The 25,705-nt window shown below is 43.4% G+C and overlaps 1 protein-coding gene across 1 annotated transcript in view; it reads right to left on the bottom strand.

Annotated features, from left to right (window-relative positions):
• Nucleotides 1–17,254: 17,254 nt before the first annotated feature.
• Nucleotides 17,255–25,705, bottom strand: part of LOC309552579 (uncharacterized protein) — a gene marked incomplete at both ends in the record, with an annotated part of 229,609 nt that continues 221,158 nt past the window's right edge. Inside the window, 2 exons of the mRNA XM_082253527.1 lie at nucleotides 17,255–17,310; nucleotides 25,627–25,663. Coding sequence (XP_082109653.1) covers nucleotides 17,255–17,310; nucleotides 25,627–25,663 — 93 coding nt within the window. The remainder of the gene's footprint in view (nucleotides 17,311–25,626; nucleotides 25,664–25,705) is intronic.

The following is a 25,705-nucleotide window of genomic DNA, read 5'->3' as shown; positions in this document are numbered from 1 at the left end:
AGTCTTCACTTAAAAAAAAAGTAAATAAAAACAAATAAATAAATATATATATATAATTATAATTATAATTGTTTGGGGGTTCTAAGTAATTTTCTAGCAAAAAATACTGATTTTATCTTGCAAACAACAAGTGTCAATAATAGGCTTGGTCCTTAAGTGGTTAAATTCTATATTTAATAAACATTTTTAAGGCCTATTTTGCCAAAATATTCCTAAATACAACTCCCTGCAGATATTTCCTAGACCATATCACTCAAAACAATAATTATACAGAAGAAACAATCACACCATGTATGGGTATTTTATTTAAGACAGTACTTTACGCCATGTCATAGTGCACTCTTGTGGTAACAGCAGTATTTTCAGTTTAATAAATGTGCTCTAACTTAAGAATCAAATTTTCAAATGCATTATAAAATATGGAAACCACTTTTAATTATACCATTGCTGAGCTCTTCTTTAAAAAAAAAAAAAAAGCTAATCTCTTGGCTGCTTATGCTTATGCTTATCCAGTGGCTTCAGTTCTTTCAAAGTTACTGACTTCAAACAACTATGCAAAACAGAATTTCTGATATCTTCTACCTTCACCAGTTGCATGTTTTTTTTTATTTTTTTGGTAGGAGGCACCAAACACATGAGGCTGGATTCACATTTGTACATCAATAACAAATGCATGTTATTGAGTGTTGCGTTATGGTACCATACCCCTCTCAAATGAATGGGCTTTCAACACATCAGAAAAAACAAGTACAGTAAAATGGACATGCACTATTTCTAGCAATGCAGCCCACAATCACACCAGGTAGTGCATTGTGGGGCACTGCAACACAGATTTGTAGGTAAGGTGCATTGGGGTGCCATACAGCCCTTTCAGAATAAATAGTACTGTAGTGCACTAATGCTCTTACACATATGGGGGAAATCCAGATTTAATGCCGTATTCTGCAAGGTAATTTTCAGAAGCAGGTCAGCATTGTCAGCCTCTATATTTCTCTCTGTTCAGGTTTAATATGGAAATTACACAAAGAGAGGTGGTGAGGTATAAACTCTGCAGCATAGGAAAAAACCCTTAGTGCATGTTTTCTGTATGAATGCTTGTTTGCCCCTAACTGATATACACAAGAGCTTCCTCTTAACTAAGTTGTAAACTGGTGACTTACATAAAAGAAAACAGAAATTGCGCTAAAAGATCCAAACAGCAGCTGGCTAAAACAATTAGATAAATTGTGTACTAAATGTGAATCAAAAAATGCCTTGCTAATAACAAATGACAAATAATAAAATACCATAAAGTAAAAAATGAAAATCTTAGTATACAAGTATTAGGAATAATAAACCCAAAGATGTGAAATATAGCCCCAAAGCCTTAATTGTACTGTGTAGTACACCTGAGTGTCCAACCACCTTGAATATAAAGAACTCTTACTGGAGCAAGTGGACTCTTTATACATAAAAAGAGTCACATTTTCTTGTGTATCTGTATCTGTATTCCATCTACAGGGGAACATGATCTGCCTCTAGGTCACCACATATGGTCACAACTTAGAACACCTCATCCAATTAATAAGGATATTTTGCCTATTTAAGAGGCATCCGCTTCTTTTTCTGTTGCATGTTGATGGCTCTCCGGTATCAGCATTTAAATTTAAGTCTGTCCTTATAAGATTCTCATGGTGCAGGATAGTGAGCTGCTACATTTGGAGTGCATCAGGCCTGCATTCAGTGTTTGGGAAGAAGCTTCACAAAGACGCAACATGCATTGAGGCTGAGTCGCTGATATCACTTCCTGGCCTATCTCAGACGTCACTTCCGGTTTCGTGGAACGCACGCCGGCTCTGTAGCCACAAGCGGCGGTGTGAGGAACAGGTCCTACTAGTGAGCTCTATGTGTTGGTACCCTTTCTTGGCACCTTTTTAACAGCACGCTGGCTGTTCTGTCAGCCAAAGGGATCCGGGGAGTGTGGAGTTCACCTACATGTGGTGGAGCACTTTGTTTCTAAGAAGATTGTGTCACTCAGTTATATCTTTATGGACATGGTGATCTGGGACATTTATATACATTTTAGACTTTATATGTGTGTATGGTAATTTAAACATATGGATTTGTTTTAAATGCGGAATATATTTTGTTTATTTATTTTTTGTACTCAAAAGGTGTAGCTGATGACTTTTAATAAACACACACACTCACCTGTCTCACGATCCAGCGATGCAACTGCCCAAAGTCTCTGTTCTCTCCCTCGGCTCACCCCGGCACCGGCATAACTAGTGTGGGCACCCAGCTGTGACAGCATGCGTGAGTCGTGCTGCACATTCTGAATGGCCAGGCAACTATCTGGGACCTGTGACGTGTCCCAGAAGACTGCAGGGAGGGAGAGGGAGAGGAGAACTAGGCGGATCAAGCGGAAGTGGGAGCGGGCACCTGTCAAAACTAAGTACTCACCCTCCCCCCCCCAAAAAAAATGACATGCCAAATGTGGCATGTCAGGGGGTCCGGAGTCCTTAACCAGTTGCTGACCACCTGCCACAGTTTTACTGCAGCAAGGTGGCTCGGCTGCACGAACGTCGGTCTTGCGCAGGGGTAGGGGGCACGCGTGCCTGCCGTCCCCGCGATGTGCTGATTCGGTTCAGAACGGATCAGTCATTGGGTCCAGGTCAATGATTTTTGACCTGGACCTGGTGATTGGTTCTGACCAATGGCAGAATGTCCTGTGCCTGTATAATGTAAACACAGGAAATCATGCAATCTCCTCTCCTGGAGCACTTTTCGGCTCCAGCGTGAGATCATCAACAGTGAGTACACAAGCACTACACTGACACCAGTACACATAGGCACATATTTAACCCCCTGATCATGCCCCAGTTAACCCTTTCACTCCCTGTCACAGTGGCACTATATACAGTATACAGATAATTTACTGATCACTGTTTTAGTGTCACTGGTGATACCAGTTAGTGTGAGCAATAGTTAGTGGTAGTTAGTGTTTGTCTCAGATAAGTTTAGGGAACCTGCCATATATCCCCTAATAAAGATTTAACCCCCTGATCACCCCCAGGTAACCCCTTCATTGCTCTGTCAAAGTGTCACTATTATAGTGTAAAGATCTTTTTTCTGTTCACTGTATAAGTGTCACAGGTGACATCAGTTAGTGTTAACGTTAGTTAGCGTCAATCCAGGACACCTGGATTTTAACCCTTTGATTGTCCGTGACACACACACACTAAACACCTCCATTACTCGTATAGTGTCTGAACAGGTCAACATCTTTGATCAGATCAGAACTATATGAGTGTCCCCAATAGTATAGTATAGTGTTCCCAAAACGCTGTGTTAGCAGGATCAGCCCCGACACCTGCCAGCACCTGCGTTTAGCCCCTCCGCCCAGCCCCCAAGAAGTGCAGTATCAGCAGATTACTGTCACTTCCAATACACAGCACACTAAAAAGCAGCGTTAACAGAGTCAGGCCTGATCTCTGTTAGCAGTTAAATTTTTTGGTAGCAGTTTAAACTGTCCTTGACAACCAGATGCTTTTTTACCTGTGAGTCACATTAGGTACCTATAAATTTATTGGCCAAAATGTCCAAACAAAGGTACACTAGTGAAGAGGCCTACACTATGCTGGAGGCATGGCAGATGAGAGCGATAGGGAATCCTCCCTGTCAGAATCAGGCTCAGTATTTGAACCTGCAGAGAGCAGCGGCACCCTGACAGACAGCTCTGACGACGGAGCACTACTGCGCATGCTCCGAAACGCGGCCTCACGTCATTATGCTTGGTGCAGTCCATGAGCGAGGCATGCGTTCCACCGTAGCCTTGGACTGATACATGGGCTCCCCTCTGGCATCACCTCTTTGCTGCTAGACAGTTGGAGGATAGGACGAGTCGCGGGACCAGGAAGAGACCCCAAGCCGCGATGACACATGTCATCCTATTTGTAAGTCTGCTTGTCGTTTGTGCAATAAAGTCTTGTCCGCTGCACTCAGAGGTGCCTTTTTTTCTCCTTGACGACGGAGTAGTGGTCCCTGCTAAGGTAAGGTGTACCCGACCCCATTCTTCTGTTGCTGAGGTGCAACAATCGCAGGGTTCTCGTACGCAGTAGAGTATCTGTACTAGTGCCACTCAACCTTCTGGTGAACTGGAAAGCACCAGCGGCCAAACCAGCACTGCAGTAACACTTGGTGACGTGGCAAATCCCATAAGTTCAGTTCAAGCTGGTGCGGTGGCTAGCACAAGTAGTGCATCTAGCCACCAAGAATTCAAAGACAAGCCCGTAGAGCCCATAGTGTTCTTCCAGATGCGCTTCAAGATCCTAAAGAGGAGCCCACCACTTCTGCAGCCCCCGTACTTCCCCCATTCACTGGCCAACCTGGAAATTAGGTGGCAACAGCCGATTTTACTCCCCTTGGTTTTTATGAGCTGTTTTTTACTGAAGATCTGTACAGATCTATTGTGGACCAAAGCAATTTATATGCCGATCAATTTATCACTGCAAATCCAAATTTGACCCTTGCCAGAGATTTTCATGGAAACGTATCACTGTCTCCGGCTTTATAACCTTTCTGGGCCTATCCCTCATCATGGGCATTACTAAAAAGAGAGAGTTGCGGTGATATTGGTCCACTGACCCAATTTATAATATGACCGTGTTCTCTGCTGCCATGGGCAGGACTAGATACTAGAAAATCTTGCAATTCAAAGACAATGAACTCTGTCATTCTCGGGCGGACCGTGGATATGACCGACTCCACAAAATTTGGCTCCTCGTAAACCACTTCAACCAAAAGCTAGCAGCTTTGTACAAGCTGTTAGCAGTGATGATTCCCTGATTACATTTTCTGGTCGCCTTGTTTTCAAACAGTTTATCTCCAGATATGGGGTCAAAAATGCATAAGCTCTGTAACAGGGCAACAGGCTATACATGTAGTTTCCGGATTTATGAGTGAAAACATAGCAACGTGGAGCCCCCCAACTGCCCAGACTACATAGGAAGCAGAAGCAAGATTCTTTGGGACTCGGTGTCACCTTTATTCGGAAAGGGGTACCATTTATACGTGGACAATTATTACACAAGCATGCTACTTTTTAGTCACCTTTTTAATTCTGCAATTGGCGCGTGTGGCACTGTGCGACCTAATCGCCGGGGCTTCCCCAATGGCTTGTAGATTCTGGACTTAGACCGGGGGGAGAGAACCTGGTTGAAGTGTAATAAATTACTAACAGTGAAGTATAGGGACACACAGAATGTTTTCATTCTGTCCTCCATTCACGTAGATACGACAGTCCAAATTGCAACGGCGACTGGTGTTGTTGGGAAGCCCCTCTGTGTCCACAAATACAACCTTAACACAGGAGGGGTGGGCTTCAATGACCAGATGATGGCGCCATACTTTATTGCCCATAAGGCCAGATGATGGTACAAGAAATTGTACTTATTACAATTGGCTCTGCTGAATGCTTATGTGCTATACAAAGCGTACAAGTAAATCCTTCCTAAAATTCCAGGAAGAAATCATCACAGCCCTTTTGTATCCAGAAGGGGCTGTGGCCCAAAATTACAATCCAGATGAAGTGAGCCAGCTGCATGAGAGGCATTTTCTGGATGTCCTCCCTGGTACCTCTACCCAAAGAGCATCCCAAAGAAGATGTCGTGTCTGTAGAAAATGCAGATATAGGTGTGACATCGCTATTTTGGTCTCTCCTGTCCTGGCCAACCTGGTCTCTGCATTGGGGACTGTTTCCATCGCTACCACACACTAGTGGAGTATTAGTATAGGGTACAGCATGGCACAATCTAGGGCACACTTTCACACAGGGTCTCTAAAGATGTTAGATGGCTATCGCATTTTGAGAGACCCTAGCATGGAACCTTTCAAGTTTTTTTTACAGTTGCAAAAAAAGTGTAAAAAAAAGTTACCAAAAAAAAAAACATCTAAAAAAAAAAAAAAAAAAAAGCCAAAAATGGTTGTAATTTTCTGTTCATACTGTTTTACTGTACTTTATATTATATTACGTATAATAATGTATTATATGTAACGCTGTAGGAGGTGATTTCACCACCGCAGTTAAAAAAAAGAGCATAGTATACTGTATAGCTAAGCATAGGAGATGGGGTGTACACAAAGGGCAGATCTCCCCTATGCTTCGCCATATATTTTTTTTAACACATTTCTTGGCAGAGAATTCTTCATCCACATCGATTGATGTGTATGGAGGAATCCATTAGGTTCTCTTTTTTCGTTCAGCCCACAACCTTACAAAATATGGTATATTGCTGGAGTGGTCATACCAGGATGATGCCTGCAAATTTAGGCACCATCTTGGTATTGTTTTTTACAGCCAGCAGTCAGCTTTCATGTAAAAGCAATCCTAGTGACCAGTTATGCGCTAGACTGCTTTTACAAGCAGTGGGAGGTGACACCCCCCTCACGCCGCCTTCCATGGTTTTCTTGGGCTCTCCTGTCCCACCGGGTTACCCAAGACTGCAGCCAGTGGTTCAGTCAGCTGACCATAGAGCTTATTGGAGACCAAAACAGCTCCAATCATCTCTATGGCCTAAGATACCAGAAACTAAGGGCATTTCATGACTTTGATTTTACCAAATATAAACAGCGCCATTTGGAAATTGGGAAAGCATCTTATCACACCAATCTTGGTGTGGTCAGATGCTTTAAGGGCAGAGGAGAGCACTAGAGTCTAATAGGCCCCAATTTTTTAAAAAAAGAGTATCTGTCAACACTTGTTGCTATTATAGGGGATATTTAAATTCCCTGTGATAACAATTAAAATGATTTAAAAAAATGAAAGGAAAGGTGTCAAAATAAAAAATAATATTCAAGCACCCCTGTCACCCCGTGTTTGCACTCAAAAGTGAACACAAACCTGGTGTCATATGTAAACAGCATGTGAGGTATCGCCACATATGTCAGATCGAGTGCAGTAATTCTTGTAGTGGACCTCCTCTGTAAGTCTAAAGTGTAACCTGTAAAGGCTTTTAACCACTTGCCGACTGCCTAACGCCGATCTACGTCGGCAGTTAGCCCCTCACAGGCAAAGTGACGTAGGGCTACGTCACTAGCTTGTGAGGGTCTAGGGAGCGAGCGCGCGCCCCCGGAGGCGCGCTCCCGCGTGGTCCCGGACCCCCCCGCGCGTGTGACCGGCGGACCCGATGTCCGCCGGTCACTCTGCGATCGGCGGGGGAGAGGGAGAAAGTCAGGCGGCTTGTGTAAACAAGCTGCCTGTCATTCTCCCCTGTGTATGAAGGATGATCATACGGTTCTACTATGTAGAACCGTTGATCACTCTTCATACATCTGAAGCCACAGCCAATCACAGTAGAAAGCACGCCCCTAGGGACACACATAGCCCCTGCCTTTCAAAAAAAGTTAACCCCTTCACTGCCAGAGTATTTTTACAGTAACAGTGCATATGTATAGCACTGATTACTGTAGAAATGTCACTGGTAACCCCAAAAGTGTTAAAAATGTCAGTCAAGGGTCCGATCTGTCCGCCGCAATGTCGCAGTACCGCAAAAAAATAGCAGATCGCCGCCATTACGCGTTAAAAAAAAACAACAAAAATGACAAAAATCTTTCCCTTTGTTAGTAAACGCAATAACTTTTGTGCAAACGAATCAAAATACGCTTTTTGCAATTTTTTTTACCAAACATAGGTAGTATAAAACAAATTGGCCGAAAATGTTAAAAAATTTGGATTTTTACATTTTTTTGGGGGGGAATTTCATATAAAAAAATGTGAAAAATATTGCTATTTTTGCAAAATTTACGCTCTTTTTTTGTTTATAGCGCGTGATCAAAAAGTCGCACAGGTTATCAAATACCACCAAAAGAAAGCTCTGTTTGTGGGGAAAAAAGGACGCCAAATTTGTTTAGATACAGCGTCGCACGACCGCGCAATTGTCCGTTAAAATCACGCAGTGCCGAATCGCAAAATACCCCCTGGTCAGGAAGGGGGTAAAATCTTCCGGGGCTTAAGTGGTTAAAAGCTTTTAAAAATGTACGCAGTTTGTCGCTGCTGCATGAGTGTGTGCAATTTTAAGAGCATCTCATGTTCGGTATCTATGTACTCGGTATAAGATCATCTTTTATATTTTACCAAACAATTGGGCAATATATAGTGTATTTGTGCATTAAAATTTAATACCGTGTGACAAAAAAAATTGCAACACCCATCATTTTGTTCTCTAGGGCCTCTGCTTTAAAAAAATATATAATGTTTGGTATAATGTTTGGGGGTTCAAACAAAAAAGTATCAGAAAAGGCTTGGTATTCAAGTGGTTAGAAGAGTGGGTGATGTGTGGCATAAGCTTCTAATATTTGGCATAAAATACCAGGACAGTTAAAACACCCCTCCAAATTACCCCTTTTGGAAAGTAGGCACCACAAGCTTTTGCTGAGAGGCATGTTAAGCCCATGGACTATTTTATATTTTGGCAACAATATCGGGAATATGACAATTTCTTTTTTACACAAAGTTGTCACTAAATGATATATTGCTCACACATGTCATGGGTATATGTGGAATTACACCCCAAAATACATTCTGCTGCTTTTCCTGAGTACATGGATACCACATGTGTGAGACTTTCTGGCAGTATAGCTGCGTACAGGACCCCGAAAACCAATCACCACCTTCAGGCTTTCTAAGGACATAAATTGTTGATTTCACTCCTCACTACCTATCACAGTTTTGGAGGCCATGAAATGCCAAGATAGCACAAAACCCCCCCAAATGGCCCCTTTTCTGAAAGAAGACACCCCAGGGTATTTGACAAGAAGCATGGTGAGTATTTTGCAGCTCTCATTTGTGAAAATGAAGAAAGGAAAGGAAAACATTTTTTTTTTCTTTCAATTTTCAAAACTTTGTGACAAAAAGAGAGATCTGTAAAATACTCAACATGCCTCTCAGCAAATAGCTTTGGGTGTCTACTTTCTGAAAAGGGGTTATTTGTGTGTGTGTGTGTGTGTGTGTGGTTGTGCTATCTTGGCATTTCATGGCCTCCCAAACTGATAGGCAGTCAGGAGTGAAATCAACAATTTACTCCCTTAGAAAATAAAGAAAAGAAATCAGGTGCGCTAAAATTCACTTGTGTCACAAATCAGGGAATAGGTATGACACTAGAATGAGTGTCTACCTTATACCTGTGATGTGTACCTGGGTTGATGTGCACTGAATGGGTGTACAGTGAGTACTATGCACCCTAGTGCATAAACATACATATATCGTGGTAAATAGGTGATGATAAACCAATGATGGTGATACCAACATAAACCGAAAGGTGCGCAAAAGTATTCAAAGAAAGTGTCCAATAATTCGGTGATTGCCACCTAGGTGTATAGTCCATAGACCTATAAGAGGTGCATAAAGTCCCAATTGTTCCCACACAGGCTGTGATGAGATCCGCACAGTGGGTTCCCCTAGGTCTGTAGGGTGCAATGGGTTCCACCACCTAAATGGGGATTAGCCCCTTACCATAGAGAAAGAGGTCAAGGGCGGATAGTCAACCCAGTGGTGTCTTGGGGGTTCCAGGAAGTCACCGTGAAATATTCAGATAATAGGTATAGCCTCTTACCAGATCGCTCTATATGAAGGCAATTGTCTCACTATTATCTCGGCGACATATCTCAATCCCGGTCCTCTACACTCCTGGGTATTTCTCTCTGCTGTCACGGGTGAGGGCTTCCACATGTGTCTCATAAAACAAAATCAGACCATAGTGCAGTACCTTTGATGGTTTATTAAGCAAAAAGATGCGATGCACTTACATTTAGTAGTCTAATAAGGATCACAGAAACCAATACCGATGATGGGAGAGGCCGTGGCCGCCTGCAGTGCGGTCCTCGGCGACTAGCGATGACGATGCGGCGCTCCTCTCTGACGCGTTTCCACTCAACAGTCGTCTACAAAGATACTCCCTTAGAAAGCCTGAAGGCAGTGATTGATTTTCGGTGTCCTGTACGCGGCTAGACTGCCAATAAGTCTCACACATGTGGTATCTCCATACTCAGGAGAATGTATTTTGGGGTGTAATTCCACATATACCCATGGCATGCGGAATTTCAATTACATTTTTGTGTTAAAAAATATATATATTTTTTTGTCATTTTTCCAATACCTGTGACAAAAAATTTGTTGGGGTGTCTACTTTCTAAAAAGTGGTAATTGGGGGGGGGGGGGGGGGTTGTACTGCCCTGCCATTTTAGCACTTCAAGAAATGAGATAGGCAGTCAGAAAGTAAAAACTGCGTAAATTCATATTCAGTGGCCAGGAGTGTTCACCTCATTTAAAGTCCCAGGGCTAATCATGTTTTGCTCATATAATTAAAGGGCTATAGTCTGTCTTTTTTTTTTTTTTTTTTTCATATAACTGTGTCTTAATTGCCAACCAGCACCACTACAGTGTCATTTACATTGTAGTACACATGTCAGTTATTGTTTGTGTCCTGATTGCCAGCCAGCACCAATACCATGTTCTATACCAGTGTCAGTCAGCAACAGTGTCCTGATTATCAGCCAGCACCTGTACAGTGTAATCTAGTACCAATGGCAGCTTGTGCCAATATCCTGATCGTCACACCAGCACCAGTAAAGTGTTTTAATACCAGTTTCATCCACAACTAGTGTCTTGTTCACTATTCAGCACCAGTACAGTATTTTATAAGTTACAGTATTTTTTTTAATACCCTTGTTGTGCACAACCCATGTGCTGATCACCAGCCAGCACCAATACCGTGTTCTAAAATCAGTTTTGTCTACAACCAGTGTCCTCATTGCCAGACAGCACCTGTACAGTGCTTCAATACCAGTGTCAGACATTAACAGTGTCTTGTTCACCAGATAACATCAGTAGCAGTATTTCCTGAACCAGAATCTGCCAGTAACAGTGTCCAGATAACAAGCCCACACCAATACAGTGTTCCAACACCAGTTTTAGCCAGCTCCAGTTCCCTGGTTGCCATTCAGCCCCAGAACAGTGTTCTAAGACCAGTGTCAGCCACAACAAGTATCCTGATTGTCATCCAAAAGCAGTAGCAGTAGAATCTTGTATTAGGTACTTGATTGGCAGCCAGCACCAATACCAATACTAGTGTCATCAGGTATCTGTCCTGATTGCCAGCCAGCACTAGTATCAACATCATCAGGTACCAGTACAAACTCTGGCAAAATGTCCAAAGAAATTTACACTAGTGAGCAGGAATTTCAGATTCTCAGTACAGATGACAGGTGCAGCAGAGAAACCTCACAATGCATTTCAGAATTGGAGTATAAACCAGTAGAAGGTAACAGTTTATTATTTTCCACCTCTGATTCAGAGAATGAGAAGGTTTCCTACTAAAAGAGTCAGGTGTATTATGTGACCATTATTGATCACCCAAGTAAAATGCACAAACAGTGCATAACATTTTGGTGAAGTGGCAAGTACTAGCAGTGAGGTGTTGCAACAGCAGCAATAAAGAATTAGAGCAATTCTGGTCCAGAGAGCCCATACTAGTATCCCAGAGGAACTTTAAAATCATTTGTGGCTATCCTCTAGGACCTCATGCACACTGGGTATTTAGCCTCTGTGCCTCAGATTCTGGCATTTTTGTGTGGCTGGATGGCACAGGTACACCATCCAGTCCCATTGCCAGCAGCCTGAAAAAGTCAAGGAGAGACTGAAACATGTAGCAGCTGGATGGGGCTGGATCCCATACAGAGTGATACTAACATTTAGGGCCATATGTGCCAGGGACAAATGCCCAGAACATTAAAATATGTCCTTAAATGTTAGTACCACTTGCTACAGAATACAGCCATGTCCAGGCTCCACACTTCCAGCTTCTTATAGACCTTCACAGGCTGCTGGCAGGGGAGCTGGATGGTGCACCTGTGCCTTCCAGATACACTAAAACAGGGATCTTCAAACTAAGGCCCTCCAGATGTTGTAGGAACTAGACATCCCATGAGGCATTCTAAAACTCTGACATTCACAGACATGACTAGGCATGATGGGAATTGTAGATCCTGAACAACTGGAGGGCCAAAGTTTGAAGACCCCTGCACTAAAACATCAGCAAAAAGAACCAGAGAGGAAGAGCCAGAGGAAGAATACAGCAGAAGGAGAAGAACCAGGGGCAGAAGACCAGAGGGAAAAGACATCACCGGAAAAATAAGACAAGTTGGAGTTACTTTAATAAAGCACTTGTCAAAAAAACTGTGTATTGTTTTTATTTATTTTGACACATTTTTGGGTGAGTGAGTAAGGGTACAATGTACCCCATACTAATTCACATGGGGGGGGGGGCCTGCACCCCCACAACTACCAGGCCAGGATTGTGGGGAATAGGCCCTTGTCATTATCAACATAGGGACAAGATGCTTTGGGAGGGAGCCCCCACTACCCCAAAGCACCCCCCATGAAGAGGGCATGTGGCCTGGCATTGTTCAGAGGGGGGCATTCAGTTCCCCCCCCCCTTCCTGGCCTGCCAGGTTACATGCTCAGATAAGGGTCTGGTATGATTTTTAGGGATACCCCAGTATAAAAAATTGGCGTTGGGTTCCCCTTAAAATTAATACCAGATTTGATGGGTCTGGTGTGGATTGGGGGTACCCCCAATGCTGTTTTTTGACAATTATTTATTTCTGGAAATTGTTTTGTTTACATTTAGCTGTCAATGGGTAACTCATTTGTTGGTAAAGCAGGGCTCCACCAAAAAGGGGATGCTTCACTTGTTTGCTTCCTTCCCCCCCCCCCTCCGCTGCCACATTTGGTCCCTTTCAGGGGGGAGGGGGAGTGGGTTCATTGTTTATGACAGGTACCCTTCCCCACTTCCAGGTGACCTCGCCCCCTCCTCCTTCCCCCGCCGCCGGGCCATTCAAAAAGCGCAGCATGCTTCGCACATGCGCAGTAGGGAACCGCTTTACTGCTGGTTTCCCTTACAAGAAATGGTCAGCAGTAGCATCCGAGAGACGGCTGGCGTGCCAACATTGTGGGATACCTGGACAGGTAAGTGTCCCAATATTTAAAGTCAGCAGCTACAGTATTTGTAGCTACTGATTATACTTTTTTTGGTGGGGGGAAGGGCTAGAGCTCTGCTTTAAGAAAGCCGCAGCTGGCTTCCTGGCCCGCTACATAACAACCAGCTATTCACTGGTTGTTGGGGACATGGCGGCCAGCTTGCCAGCCCACTCCTTAACAAGCAGCTATTCACTGGATGCCGGGGGCCCCGCTCCTTAACGCTACCACTACACACTGTGCTAAACACTACTAAACACCTTTAAAAATGCTAAAAAATATTTGCATTTTTTTTATTCAGCATTGTTTTTAGCAGTTTTTAAGTTTCTAGTACATGAAGCTTTATTCTTCACGTAGTTTACACTGGAAAAAGTTACATATATTGGCCCAAAATGTGGGTGAGGACCAGGCAGTTTATCAGTCAGATTACAGTCTAATCCCTGTAATCAGATTATTCTTTATTCTAACAGATGCGCGTTAACCGCTTGCCGACCACCCACAGTATATTTACTGTGGCAGTCAGCCCCTCCTGGGCAAAGCGACGTAGTACTACGTCGCTCGCCCAGGAGCCGGCCACTCGCGATCTCCCGCTGGAGAGGGAGAAAGGCAGGCGGCTGATGTAAACAAAGCCACCTGTCATTCTCCCTGGTGTAACAGCAGAGACTATACGATCCTGCTATGTAGGATCGTATGTCTCTGTGGTTACATCAAAAGCCACATCCCTTGACAATTAGAATCACGCCCCTAGGGACACACTTAACCTCTTGATCACTAATAAAGTTAACCCCTTCCCTGCATTTGTAATTTTTACAGTAACACTGCATATGTATAGCACTGATTACTGTAGTAATGTCACTGGTACTCCCAAAAGTGTCAAAAATGTCAGTCAGGGGTACGACCTGTCCACCGCAATGTCGCAGTCCCCCAAAAACAAAATCGCAGATCGCCGCCATTACTAGTTAAAAAAAAAACAATAAAAATGACATAAATCTTTCCCTTAGTTAGTAAACGCAATAACTTTTGCGCAAACCAATCAAAATACGCTTATTGCGATTTTTTTTACCAAAAATATGTAGCAGAAAACAAATTGGCCTGAAATGTAAAAAAAATTTGATTTTTACATTTTTTGGGGGGAATTTCATATAAAAAAAATGTGAAAAATAATGTTATTTGTTTAAAATTGATGCTCTTTTTTTGTTTATAGCGCAAAAATTAACAATCGCACAGGTGATCAAATACCACCAAAAGAAAGCTCTGTTTTTGGGAAAAAAGGACGTCAATTTCATTTGGGTACAGTGTGGCACGACCGCGCAATTGTCTGTTAAAGTCACACAGTGCCAAATCGCAAAATAGGCCCTGGTCTTTGAGCAGCCAAATCCTCCGGGCTTAAGTGGTGCCACATTACCAGGTAAACCCAACACATCAATGTGAGGGCTGCCCACTAAAACATTTTTGAACAGTTGGCTGGAATCATCTGATCTGGCCTAAACATATCTTCTATTACAATAGCTGCAAATTAACACATCATCTAATGCCCGAAACCATAAGAATGTGGAGCCTCAAACAATGTTGGTAGGATTTAAATTCTTTATTTGCATATCAGATAACATATCCTCCAGTTGGGAAAATTTGTGACACCTATGCACACAATATCATTGTTACATCATCTTACAGCAGAACTAATATATTTTTAAAGCTACTCAGTATATACACTAATATATATGTATACATTTATAATCAGTTTTTCCTATATATTGTAAAATTTCGGATCCAAGTGTCAATTTTATTCAATCAGTACTTTCTTTTGTGTGGTGATGGGATAAGGGGAAGAGAAAAGGTTTTGAGTGATCATAAGGCGTTTTGGGGTTAGAGTGTTTTTACTTATTTTCATGAATGTATGTAAAACAAAAAGCAACAATCCAATAATATAAGTACCTTGATTTTGGTTCTAAGGAAATCACAAAACTTTAAACACACCACAACACAATATCCATTCTATTCAGTTTTCCGTGAACCAATAGGGGTAAACCTAGGACCGGTAGACATCAGCTGTCATTTCTGCCTCCGGTGAATATTCCTAAAGACATACAAGCACAGTATGTTCTATCTGGAGGGCTAGGTGCCCTCTGGCATTTTTTCCTGAGGTGTCAGAGGATATTTTCACAAAAATGGCAACAACAATATGATAATTACATAAAGTACACCACATTTCCTGGCTCTCTCCTTCCCACCCTTTGCTTAAAAAAAAAACCCGGCCTCAGTGGTTTGTGAGTTTTTACTTGGCTTAGGAAGACAAAAAAAACAGTCTCTATCAAAATGTCCTTCCTTCCTGTAAGATGAAGCATGTTTACTGCAACCTGGTACCATGGACACCGCATAAAAGGAATAATGTAAATATTAAAAAGGCACGTGAGACGTCAGGAAAGCGTTCATGCATTGGGCAACATTTTTGATGTAAGCCTTAGTGCAAAGAATTATACAAAGGCATTGTTTAATCCTAGTTTGTAAGTGATGATTTAGGAGTATCAGATTTAGCAAGCATTTACAAAACACTAACTAAAGTTTCCCCATTTGGGCTCCGTAGAGTATAGCAACATTTCCAGCACATGCAATATGTAATACTATTGCAAAGTCTACTGTAAAGGAAATAACACTATTTAAAGAGTACAGATAATTCACTCAAGGTACACCTCAATTAGAACGTTGGGCTTATAATGGACATGCACATTGTAATTATACTTATGTTAAAAGACCAAGAGGTATTCCTTAAGATGTTTCTTGTCCATGATGTCCATTGTATCCATTCTGTGTGAAAACGTCACATTTTTTTGTTGTATTGTATGTTCAGTGTATATTAGGTTTATATATTCATGTGTACAACTATCAAATCACAGGCACCACCAAACTCAAGCGGGGACGGGGTTTGAGGTTGTGGATGTATATCTATGTGCATGTGATTAATAAAATAGGACAGCACAGTGGCTCAGTGGTTAGCACATATGCTTTGCAGGTGTCCTTGATGTGAATTGGAGTGCCAGTCCACACCATAAAAACATCCTTCACATCCACTCTGGATGTGTTCCTGCATGCGCATTTTTAATGCATTCCGGTGTGTTTTTGTTGCATTTTTTCATATGTTTCTGGATGCATTCCAGAAGATTTTCCTTCTTTTTTTTCATTTTTTTTTTTCACTGTTTTGGGGTCCGGTGCGTTATTGATGCATTTTACCACGTTCCACTACAGTTCTAATTTATTTTCCGGAACTGGAACTGCAAGCACTGGTGTGAACTATGTACACATTTAACCCTTTGATCACCCCTGGTGTTAACCCCTTCCCTGCAAGTGTCATAAGTACAGTAACAGTGCATATTTTTTAGCACTGATTACTATATTCGTGTCATCGATCTCCTCAAAAGTGTCAAAAGTGTCAGTTAGGTGTCCGATATGTCCCCCGCAATGTCGGAATCCCACTAAAAATCGCTGATCGCCGCCATTACTAGTAAAAAAATAAAAAAATAAAAATTACACAAATCTTTCCCCTAGTTTGTAGAGACGATAACTTTTGCATAAACCAATCAGGAAGCACTTATTGAGATTTTTTTTTTTTAACCAAAATTATGTAGCAGAATACATATTGGCCTAAATTGATGGAAAATTTTGATTTTTTAAAATTTCTTTTATTGGGAATGTTTTATAGCAGAAAGTAAAAAATATTGTTTTTTGTTTTTTTTTTCAAAATTGTCGCACTTTTTTGTTTATAGTGCAAAAAATAAAAACCGTGTAGAGGTGATCAAATACCACCAAAGGAAAGCTCTATTTGTGAGAAATAAAGGACATCAATTTTATTTGGATACAGTGTCGCGTAATTGTCAGGTAAAATAATGCAGTGCCGTATCGCAAAAAAGGACCTGGTCATTAAGGGGTAAAACCTTCCGGTCCTTAAGTGGTTAACTAGAAATACATAGATGGGAATAGTCATATTTTTACATTGTGAGTATGCATGCTTCATGCTTAGCAGTACTGCTCAATAGAAGTGCTCACTAAAAATACATGAGTTTAAATTTTAACTGTGTACAGTCTTTAATGTTTTTTTTGTGGAAAAATAACTTGAAAATATTAATGCTATAATATTACTCTGCTAGTTCATTGCACTCAAAAACAAAACGGAAAAATGAAAAAAAATAAGACATTAAGAAAAAGGTCCAGTGGAATTCGCTATACAGCATGAGGGATATGCAGCTGTTAAACCCATTTGGTTTGCCCCGTGTAGCTGTTGAACAGAAAATGTTTTCCGGAAACTAGGAAAAACGAAAATCAAAATTAAGTGCCAATGCCATTATAAACTATAATTACAGTATTATCATGACATAGTGGAGATTATGATAAAATATAAATAAATTAGGGCACTACTTTACGTTAGCTCCTAATTTGCTGCTTAATTTTGCATTTGTGTAGACCAGAGTGTATTTCTGTATGTTTCACAACATTCAGGTGATTTGTGTTAACTTTTTTTCCACCTTTACATAAAGCAGGGATACTCAAGCTACGGCCCTTCAGCTGTTGCAGAACTACACATCCCATGAGGCATTGTAAATCTCTGACATTCACGGACATGACTAGGCATAATGGGAATTGTAGTTCCTGAACAACTGGAGTTCCAAAGTTTGAAGACCCCTGACCTAAAGGGATATGAAGGTCAACTATAAAAACACCAAGGAGGAGAAGAGCATAATTGTCAATGTCTATCCAGGGACAGACATTTACCAACAATCTCCCCTGCTGTGTCAATATGACCATTCTGGGAACTTATATAGTGACACAGGTACCCTGTACTCCTTTATACATTAGTTTTAGAACTAGTGTCAGCCTCTGTGCTTTTGATATGCTGATTGTAAAGATGGATTATGAATAGTGTTGAGCGAACACGGACTGTATTATTCGTGTTCGTACCGAATAATTGGATTTTTTGTACCCGAACACGGACACGGACACTTTACTGTATGTTCGGGTAAAAATCCGTGTTCGGTCGTTTTATTTCCGGGTTTTGCATGCTTTGGCGCTCTTTTCATGGCGGGCTTTCAACAGCCAATCAACAATCGTTTAACTGGTGTGCCTTAAGCCATCCCAGCCATGCCTGCAAATGTCTCAGTAGCTGTGATTGGCCGTCTGAAGCATGTGACCAAGTCTTTATAAGTTCGAGGCAGCCGCAGCGGCGTCATTATGCTGCTTAGATTCAGGGACAGAGCACACATCAACGTGCTGGCTGCTGATTAGGGAAAGATAGGCAGGAAAAAACCATTTGTGTCCGGATAGAATTGAGGGACAGGTCGGAGTGTTTAGGCAGGGCGAGTTGTAGGCATTTTAGGGATAGAGTCTGCTGAATTATAGGGTCAGTGTCTTCTACAAACTACAATCGATATTGCTGTGTGGGGGGTGGGGTGAATCTGCACTCAATCCTGATCTACGATCTCTTCTCAATCCTGTTAGGGACAGAGTCTGCTGAATTTTAGGGAAACTGTGTTCTACAAACTACAATCGATATTGCTGTGTGGTGTGGGATTGGAGATAGGCAGGTGTCAGTGATCCACATCCATTTTTCTGTGTGTGAGCTGCAGTGAACACAATCTTTTTGGGCTGCAGTGAACACAATCTTTTTGGGCTGCAGTGAACACAATCTTTTTGGGCTGCAGTGAACACAATCTTTTTGGGGTGCAGTGAACAAAATCTTTTTGGGGTGCAGTGAACACAATCCTTTTTGGTGTGCAGTGAACACAATCTTTGTGGGGTGCAGTGAACAAAATCCTTTGTGGGGTGCAGTGAACACAATCTTTTTGGGGTGCAGTGAACAAAATCCTTTTTGGGGTGCAGTGAACAACATCCTTTTTGGGGTGCAGTGAACACAATCTTTTTGGGGTGCAGTGAACAAAATCCTTTGTGGGGTGCAGTGAACACAATCTTTTTGGGGTGCAGTGAACACAATCTTTTTGGGGTGGAGTGAACAACATCCTTTTTGGGGTGCAGTGAACAAAATCCTTTTTGGGGTGCAGTGAACAAAATCATTTTTGGGGTGCAGTGAACACAATCTTTTTGGGGTGCAGTGAACACAATCTTTGTGGGGTGCAGTGAACACAATCTTTTTGGGGTGGAGTGAACAACATCCTTTTTGGGGTGCAGTGAACAACATCCTTTTTGGGGTGCAGTGAACACAATCTTTTTGGGGTGCAGTGAACACAATCTTTGTGGGGTACAGTGAACAGAATCTTTGTGGGGTGCAGTGAACACAATCTTTGGGGGGTACAGTGAACACAATCTTTGTGAGGTGCAGTGAACACAATCTTTGTGGGGTGCAGTGAACACAATCATTGTGGGGTGCAGTGAACTCAATCTTTGTGGGGTACAGTGAACACAATCTCATACTTCTGAAGGTTTGAGGGTGCTGCCTGTTCCATACTCCCCCTACTCCTCATCTAGTCTTTTAGGGGTACAAACAATAGTAATTGGGGCCTAGTGTGGTTGTGTACGTGTGATATACATACACTTTTTTGGGATCATATTTTCTATTCCGCTATTTAATCAAAAACCTTTGGGGATCAGTTAAATTGGGGGATAGTCTGTGTTGGTACGTGTGAGAGAGATCCACCTTTCCAAGTTGTTGGGGTTCATCTCATACTTCTGAAGGTTTGAGGGTGCTGCCTGTTCCATACTCCCCCTACTCCTAGCCTTTTAGGGGTACAAACAATAGTAATTGGGGCCTAGTGTGGTTGTGTACGTGTGATATACATACACTTTTTTGGGATCATATTTTCTATTCCGCTATTTAATCAAAAACCTTTGGGGATCAGTTAAATTGGGGGATAGTCTGTGTTGGTACGTGTGAGAGAGATCCACCTTTCCAAGTTGTTGGGGTTCATCTCATACTTCTGAAGGTTTGAGGGTGCTGCCTGTTCCATACTCCCCCTACTCCTAGCCTTTTAGGGGTACAAACAATAGTAATTGGGGCCTAGTGTGGTTGTGTACGTGTGATATACATACACTTTTTTTGGATCATATTTTCTATTCCGCTATTTAATCAAAAACCTTTGGGGATCAGTTAAATTGGGGGATAGTCTGTGTTGGTACGTGTGAGAGAGATCCACCTTTCCAAGTTGTTGGGGTTCATCTCATACTTCTGAAGGTTTGAGGGTGCTGCCTGTTCCATACTCCCCCTACTCCTAGCCTTTTAGGGGTACAAACAATAGTAATTGGGGCCTAGTGTGGTTGTGTACGTGTGATATACATACACTTTTTTGGGATCATATTTTCTATTCCGCTATTTAATCAAAAACCTTTGGGGATCAGTTAAATTGGGGGATAGTCTGTGTCGGTACGTGTGAGAGAGATCCACCTTTCCAAGTTGTTGGGGTTCATCTCATACTTCTGAAGGTTTGAGGGTGCTGCCTGTTCCATACCCCCCCTACTCCTCATCTAGCCTTTTAGGGGTACAAACAATAGTAATTGGGGCCTAGTGTGGTTGTGTACGTGTGATATACATACACTTTTTTTGGATCATATTTTCTATTCCGCTATTTAATCAAAAACCTTTGGGGATCAGTTAAATTGGGGGATAGTCTGTGTCGGTACGTGTGAGAGAGATCCACCTTTCCAAGTTGTTGGGGTTCATCTCATACTTCTGAAGGTTTGAGGGTGCTGCCTGTTCCATACCCCCCCTACTCCTCATCTAGCCTTTTAGGGGTACAAACAATAGTAATTGGGGCCTAGTGTGGTTGTGTACGTGCGAGATACATACACTTTTTTTGATCATATTTCCTATTCCGCTATTCAATAAAAACCTTTGAGGATCAATTGAATTGCGGGATAGTCTGTGTCGGTACGTGTGAGAGAGATACACCTTTCCAAGTTGTTGGGAGAAAGTGGTTGTTGGGCGCTTCTGACCAGGCAAGAGGGAAGGAGTCCACCGCTGTAGAAGGGGCGCAGGGGATGCTCCAAATTCTTGTTGGGGACTGTCCTGAATGGCAAAGTACGAGGCAGCACTGACTAGGAAACTCCGAGGAATCCGCTGGCACAAGTAGAAAAAAGAAAACAGGCGCCACTGTAGTTAGCCAGAAAGTTTATTGCACAAAATACATACTGACTTACATAAAGGTAAGCTCCAATCCGTATCGCAGCGTCTCCAGCGCACGATCCGGCCGTCCACCGGTCCGGAGGTGATGTCACAGGAAGCTGGTCGGAGACTGGGTAACCCGGAAGCCGCAAATGGAACGCAGACTCCCGGAAATGACGCAACGCGTTTCGGAGCATGCGCACTCGGCTCCTTCCTCAGGCGCCTGAGGAAGGAGCCGAGTGCGCATGCTCCGAAACGCGTTGCGTCATTTCCGGGAGTCTGCGTTCCATTTGCGGCTTCCGGGTTACCCAGTCTCCGACCAGCTTCCTGTGACATCACCTCCGGACCGGTGGACGGCCGGATCGTGCGCTGGAGACGCTGCGATACGGATTGGAGCTTACCTTTATGTAAGTCAGTATGTATTTTGTGCAATAAACTTTCTGGCTAACTACAGTGGCGCCTGTTTTCTTTTTTCTACTTTTCCAAGTTGTTGGGGTTCATCTCATACTTCTGAAGGTTTGAGGGTGCTGCCTGTTCCATACTCCCCCTACTCCTCATCTAGCCTTTTAGGGGTACAAACAATAGTAATTGGGGCCCAGTGTGGTTGTGTACGTGTGATATACATACACTTTTTTTGGATCATATTTTCTATTCCGCTATTTAATTTAACTGGGCCTCCATGCGAGACCTGTGTGCCTTGTTGCGCTGTTTTGAGTACTCCACCAACATGGCCAGTGGCAATGACGCCGTTCTCAGCTTAACTATCCCACTTCTATGCCTCCTTGAAAAAACAATTCGGGCGATGATGGAAGAGGATGTGGCACAGGATGAGGAGGAGGAGGAGGATGAAGAGGTAACATTTCCAAGGCTTTCAGGGCAGTCATTCGCAAGGGGCTCCGAGGGTGGGTTCCTGCACACGCAAACGCCAGGGACGCAATTGTCCAGCAGGGGCACAGTTCTGGAGGATGAGGAGGATGAGGAGGAGGAGGAGCTGGAGGAGGAGATGGAACCATGTTCACAGCAGGGTGGCACCCAGGCCAGCTCATGGCCATCACTGGTGCGTGGCTGGGGGGATACAGAGGACACGGACGATACACCTCCCACAGAGGACAGCCTTTCGTTGCCTCTGGGCAGCCTGGCACACATGAGCGATTACATGCTGCAGTGTCTCCACAACGACCGCCGAGTTGCCCACATTCTAACTTGTGCTGATTACTGGGTGGCCACGCTGCTGGATCCCCGTTACAAGGACAACGTACCGTCCTTAATTCACTCACTGGAGCGCGATCGCAAGATGCGCGAGTACAAGCGCACGCTGGTAGACGCCATGCTGCTGACATTCCCATCTGACAGCGGGGCCACAGTGGAAGCACAAGGCAGAGGAGGAGGAGGAGGAGGTCGCCAACGCAACCAGGGCACCGCCAGCACCTCAGAAGGCAGGGTTAGCATGGCCGAAATGTGGAAAAGCTTTGTCAGCACGCCACAACAAACAGCAGCACCAGCAGCTCAGATGGAACGTCTTAGCAGGAGGCAGCATTTTACCAACATGGTGGAGCAGTATGTGTGCACACGCCTACATGTAGTGAATGACGGGTCTGCCCCCTTCAACTTCTGGGTCTCCAAATTGGGCACATGGCTTGAGCTTGCCCTTTACGCCTTGGAGGTGCTGGCGTGCCCTGCAGCCAGTGTATTATCTGAACGGGTATTTAGCACGGCTGGGGGCGTTATAACAGACAAGCGCAGCCGCCTGTCCAGAGACAATGTGGACAAGCTCACGTTCATTAAAATGAACCAGGCATGGATCCCACGGGACTTTTCCGTACCTTATGCAGAATAGCAATGGATACCGACCTTACCCACCCATTGTTCCATTTTTGCTCTTTCTCACTCTTTTGGGGTGTACCCTCATTTAAAATTTTTGAAAAGAAGCAGTGTTGGCTACCTCGTCCTCCTCCTCAGGGCCAGATTAATGTAGGGGCTATTGGAGCTGCAGCTCCAGGCCCCTACCTTTTATATAGGCCCCGGGTTGGCCATATTCACTGTTACCGCTCTTCTGTCACTTGTAAACACAGAAGTCTGGCTTCTATGCTCGCTTCCCCAGGCAGCACCCTCAGAACCTCCCCACACAGCGTGAAGGCCGGACAAGGAGGGACAGTTGGCGATGCATGGATGTGTTTATGGGCTTCAGAGACAGCATCCCATGTTGAATTAGGCATGCATGGCTGCACCCTTCCTCCTCTGGGTGCATGGCAAGGCACGGCCCTTAAGGCCCTTCAAAATCCTCAGCACCAAGCCCATGATGCTGTTAATCCGGCCCTGGTCCTCCTCCACCGCCGCTTCCACCTACACCGCCCATAGGTGTGCGCAGCCTATTGCATTAAGGTGTGCACCCCAAAGTTGAAATACACATGCATGTGTTTGCCAGCAGGGAGAGTAATGTATCGGGGCCATGTACCTGTAGGCAAGGAGAAATAGAGCAGAGCAGGTCCCAGGGAGATCTTTCCCATCTCCTCACTGGCAATGCTATGTGCCCTAGGTGATTAGGGTGTGCCCAGGCACACCCAGCACACCCTGTGCGCATGCCTATGTCACCGCCACATCCACCACCACCTCAACCTCCCTCCTACTCCATATGGGCCTCGTCCTTCAGAGATGAAGAAGAACATTGTTTTATTTTTCTGTTTTTTTTTTGTTGTTTTAAGTTATTTCCCTATCCACATTTGTTTGCAGAGCACTTGCCATGCTCTTAATTACGTTTTGCTGCCATTTGCAGCACTCTAGCCCTTTCCTTTGGTGTTTTAGAGCCATTTTAGTGCCTTAAAGTTCGGGTCCCCATTGACTTCAATGGGGTTCGGTGTCCGGGAAAAGTTCGGTAAAAGTCCGGGACACGGACCCGGACTTTTTTTTAAAGTTCGGCCGAACCCGTCGAACACGGACATCTAGGTGTTCGCTCAACCCTAATTATGAAACCTGTTTCACTGCACTACATATGAATAAACATGAGAAAAACCTGGACTATTCAAACTAAGCATATAGTTAATGTCAAAACCATCAGTAGTAAAAGTCAAGCCTGGCTTCATCCCCTCTCACCATCCAAGTCTCTCTATTGGCCAGTAAGGATCCCTCTCACAAAACCATTGGGGGGACTTATAAGGTCAAAGGTGAAATCAACTGCTTACATTTCTATAACTTTAGCTGAAGACTTACTGAATACCTTTGGATAATTCAAATATGGCTCTGCACATCTTAGGTTGGTATTACAGGTTAGGTTAGGGTTGGATTAAGGCTAGAATTAGGGTCAAGGGCTAGCAGTTGAGAATTATAATCAGGGTTAGAGCTCAAATATAGTGAGGAAAGTGTTATGTTATCTTTGTGTTAAGAGTTAATATTAAAGCGGAGTTCCACCCAAAAGTGGAACTTCCGCTTTAGGGAGTCCTGACCCCCCGACATGCCACATTTGGCATGTAATTTTTTGGGGGGGGGAGCGGGTACCTAGTTTTGACAGGTACCCGCTCCCACTTCCGCTCGGAGCGCCCCGGCGCCCTGAGCGGAAGTTCTCCTCTCCCCCTCCCTCCCTGCAATCTTCTGGGACACGTCAGAGGTCCCAGAAGATTGCCGGCCAATCACGGCGCGCAGCGCGACTCGCGCATGCGCAGTGGGTACCCGGCTGTGAAGCCGCAAACTGTAACAGCCGGGTGCCCACAGCAGTGATGCCGGCACCGAGAGAGAGGATCGAGGCTTCCGGCGGCCGCATCGCTGGACCGTTGAACAGGTGAGTAAATGGCTGGAACTCCGCTTTAAGTTTTAGGTAAAGGGATATGCTTAGGGTAAGTAAGAGCAATGTTTGAGGTTTAGGCCTTCAGCCAAATCTAGTTTTAATGTTGCCTGTGTCTATGAGATTTCATCTTTCTGTAGAGACAGGAAGTAATACAGGAAGTAATATAAATCTTTAAAATTTTCTAATGGTGACATAGACAAAAATGTGGAGCAAGGAAGCGTTAGAACACCACAAATCTTTTTTTTGTTGTCTGTGCCTTTCTGTGCATTGATGATCACTTCTCCTATTTCTTGGACGGATGTCACAGTAACAGTAAATAAGGAGAACCCCCCCTCACAGACAAAAATAAAAGCAGGAGAGAAATTTTAACTCTTCCCTACTCTTTCTTCCATACAAAACTAAAAAAGAAATTGTCTATAGTTAGGATATATGAGTTAATTTTTAGGGGCTAGGTCAAGTATAAGAGTTTAATTTAGGATAAGGTAAATGTTGGGTTCAACCTTTGTGTGTTAAGGGCAAGGTTAAGGGTCAGGACCTGAGTGTGTTCCTTTTTTTTTTTTTTTTTTTTACATTTTTACAGCACTTAAATAATTGCATCTTAATCTACAATAAGACAATTACTGCAAAAACCTTGAGTAAGCCTCAGTAAGAGTTATTAGATATAGCTGTGTAAATTCTCCTCACTTAGATATGAAAAGCATTAATTTTAAGTTCTGCTGGTCATTTTTTACTTACCTGGGTCAACTGCACGGCCATCAAAAAAATCTGGAGCCTACAGAAAGTAAGGTAAGAAGGTATAAGAAAGTGTTATACT

The sequence above is a fragment of the Pelophylax lessonae genome (genome assembly GCF_965119305.1).
Source record: "Pelophylax lessonae genome assembly, chromosome: 4".
Taxonomy (NCBI): domain Eukaryota; kingdom Metazoa; phylum Chordata; class Amphibia; order Anura; family Ranidae; genus Pelophylax; species Pelophylax lessonae.
This window is presented reverse-complemented; position numbering and strand designations above follow the sequence as displayed.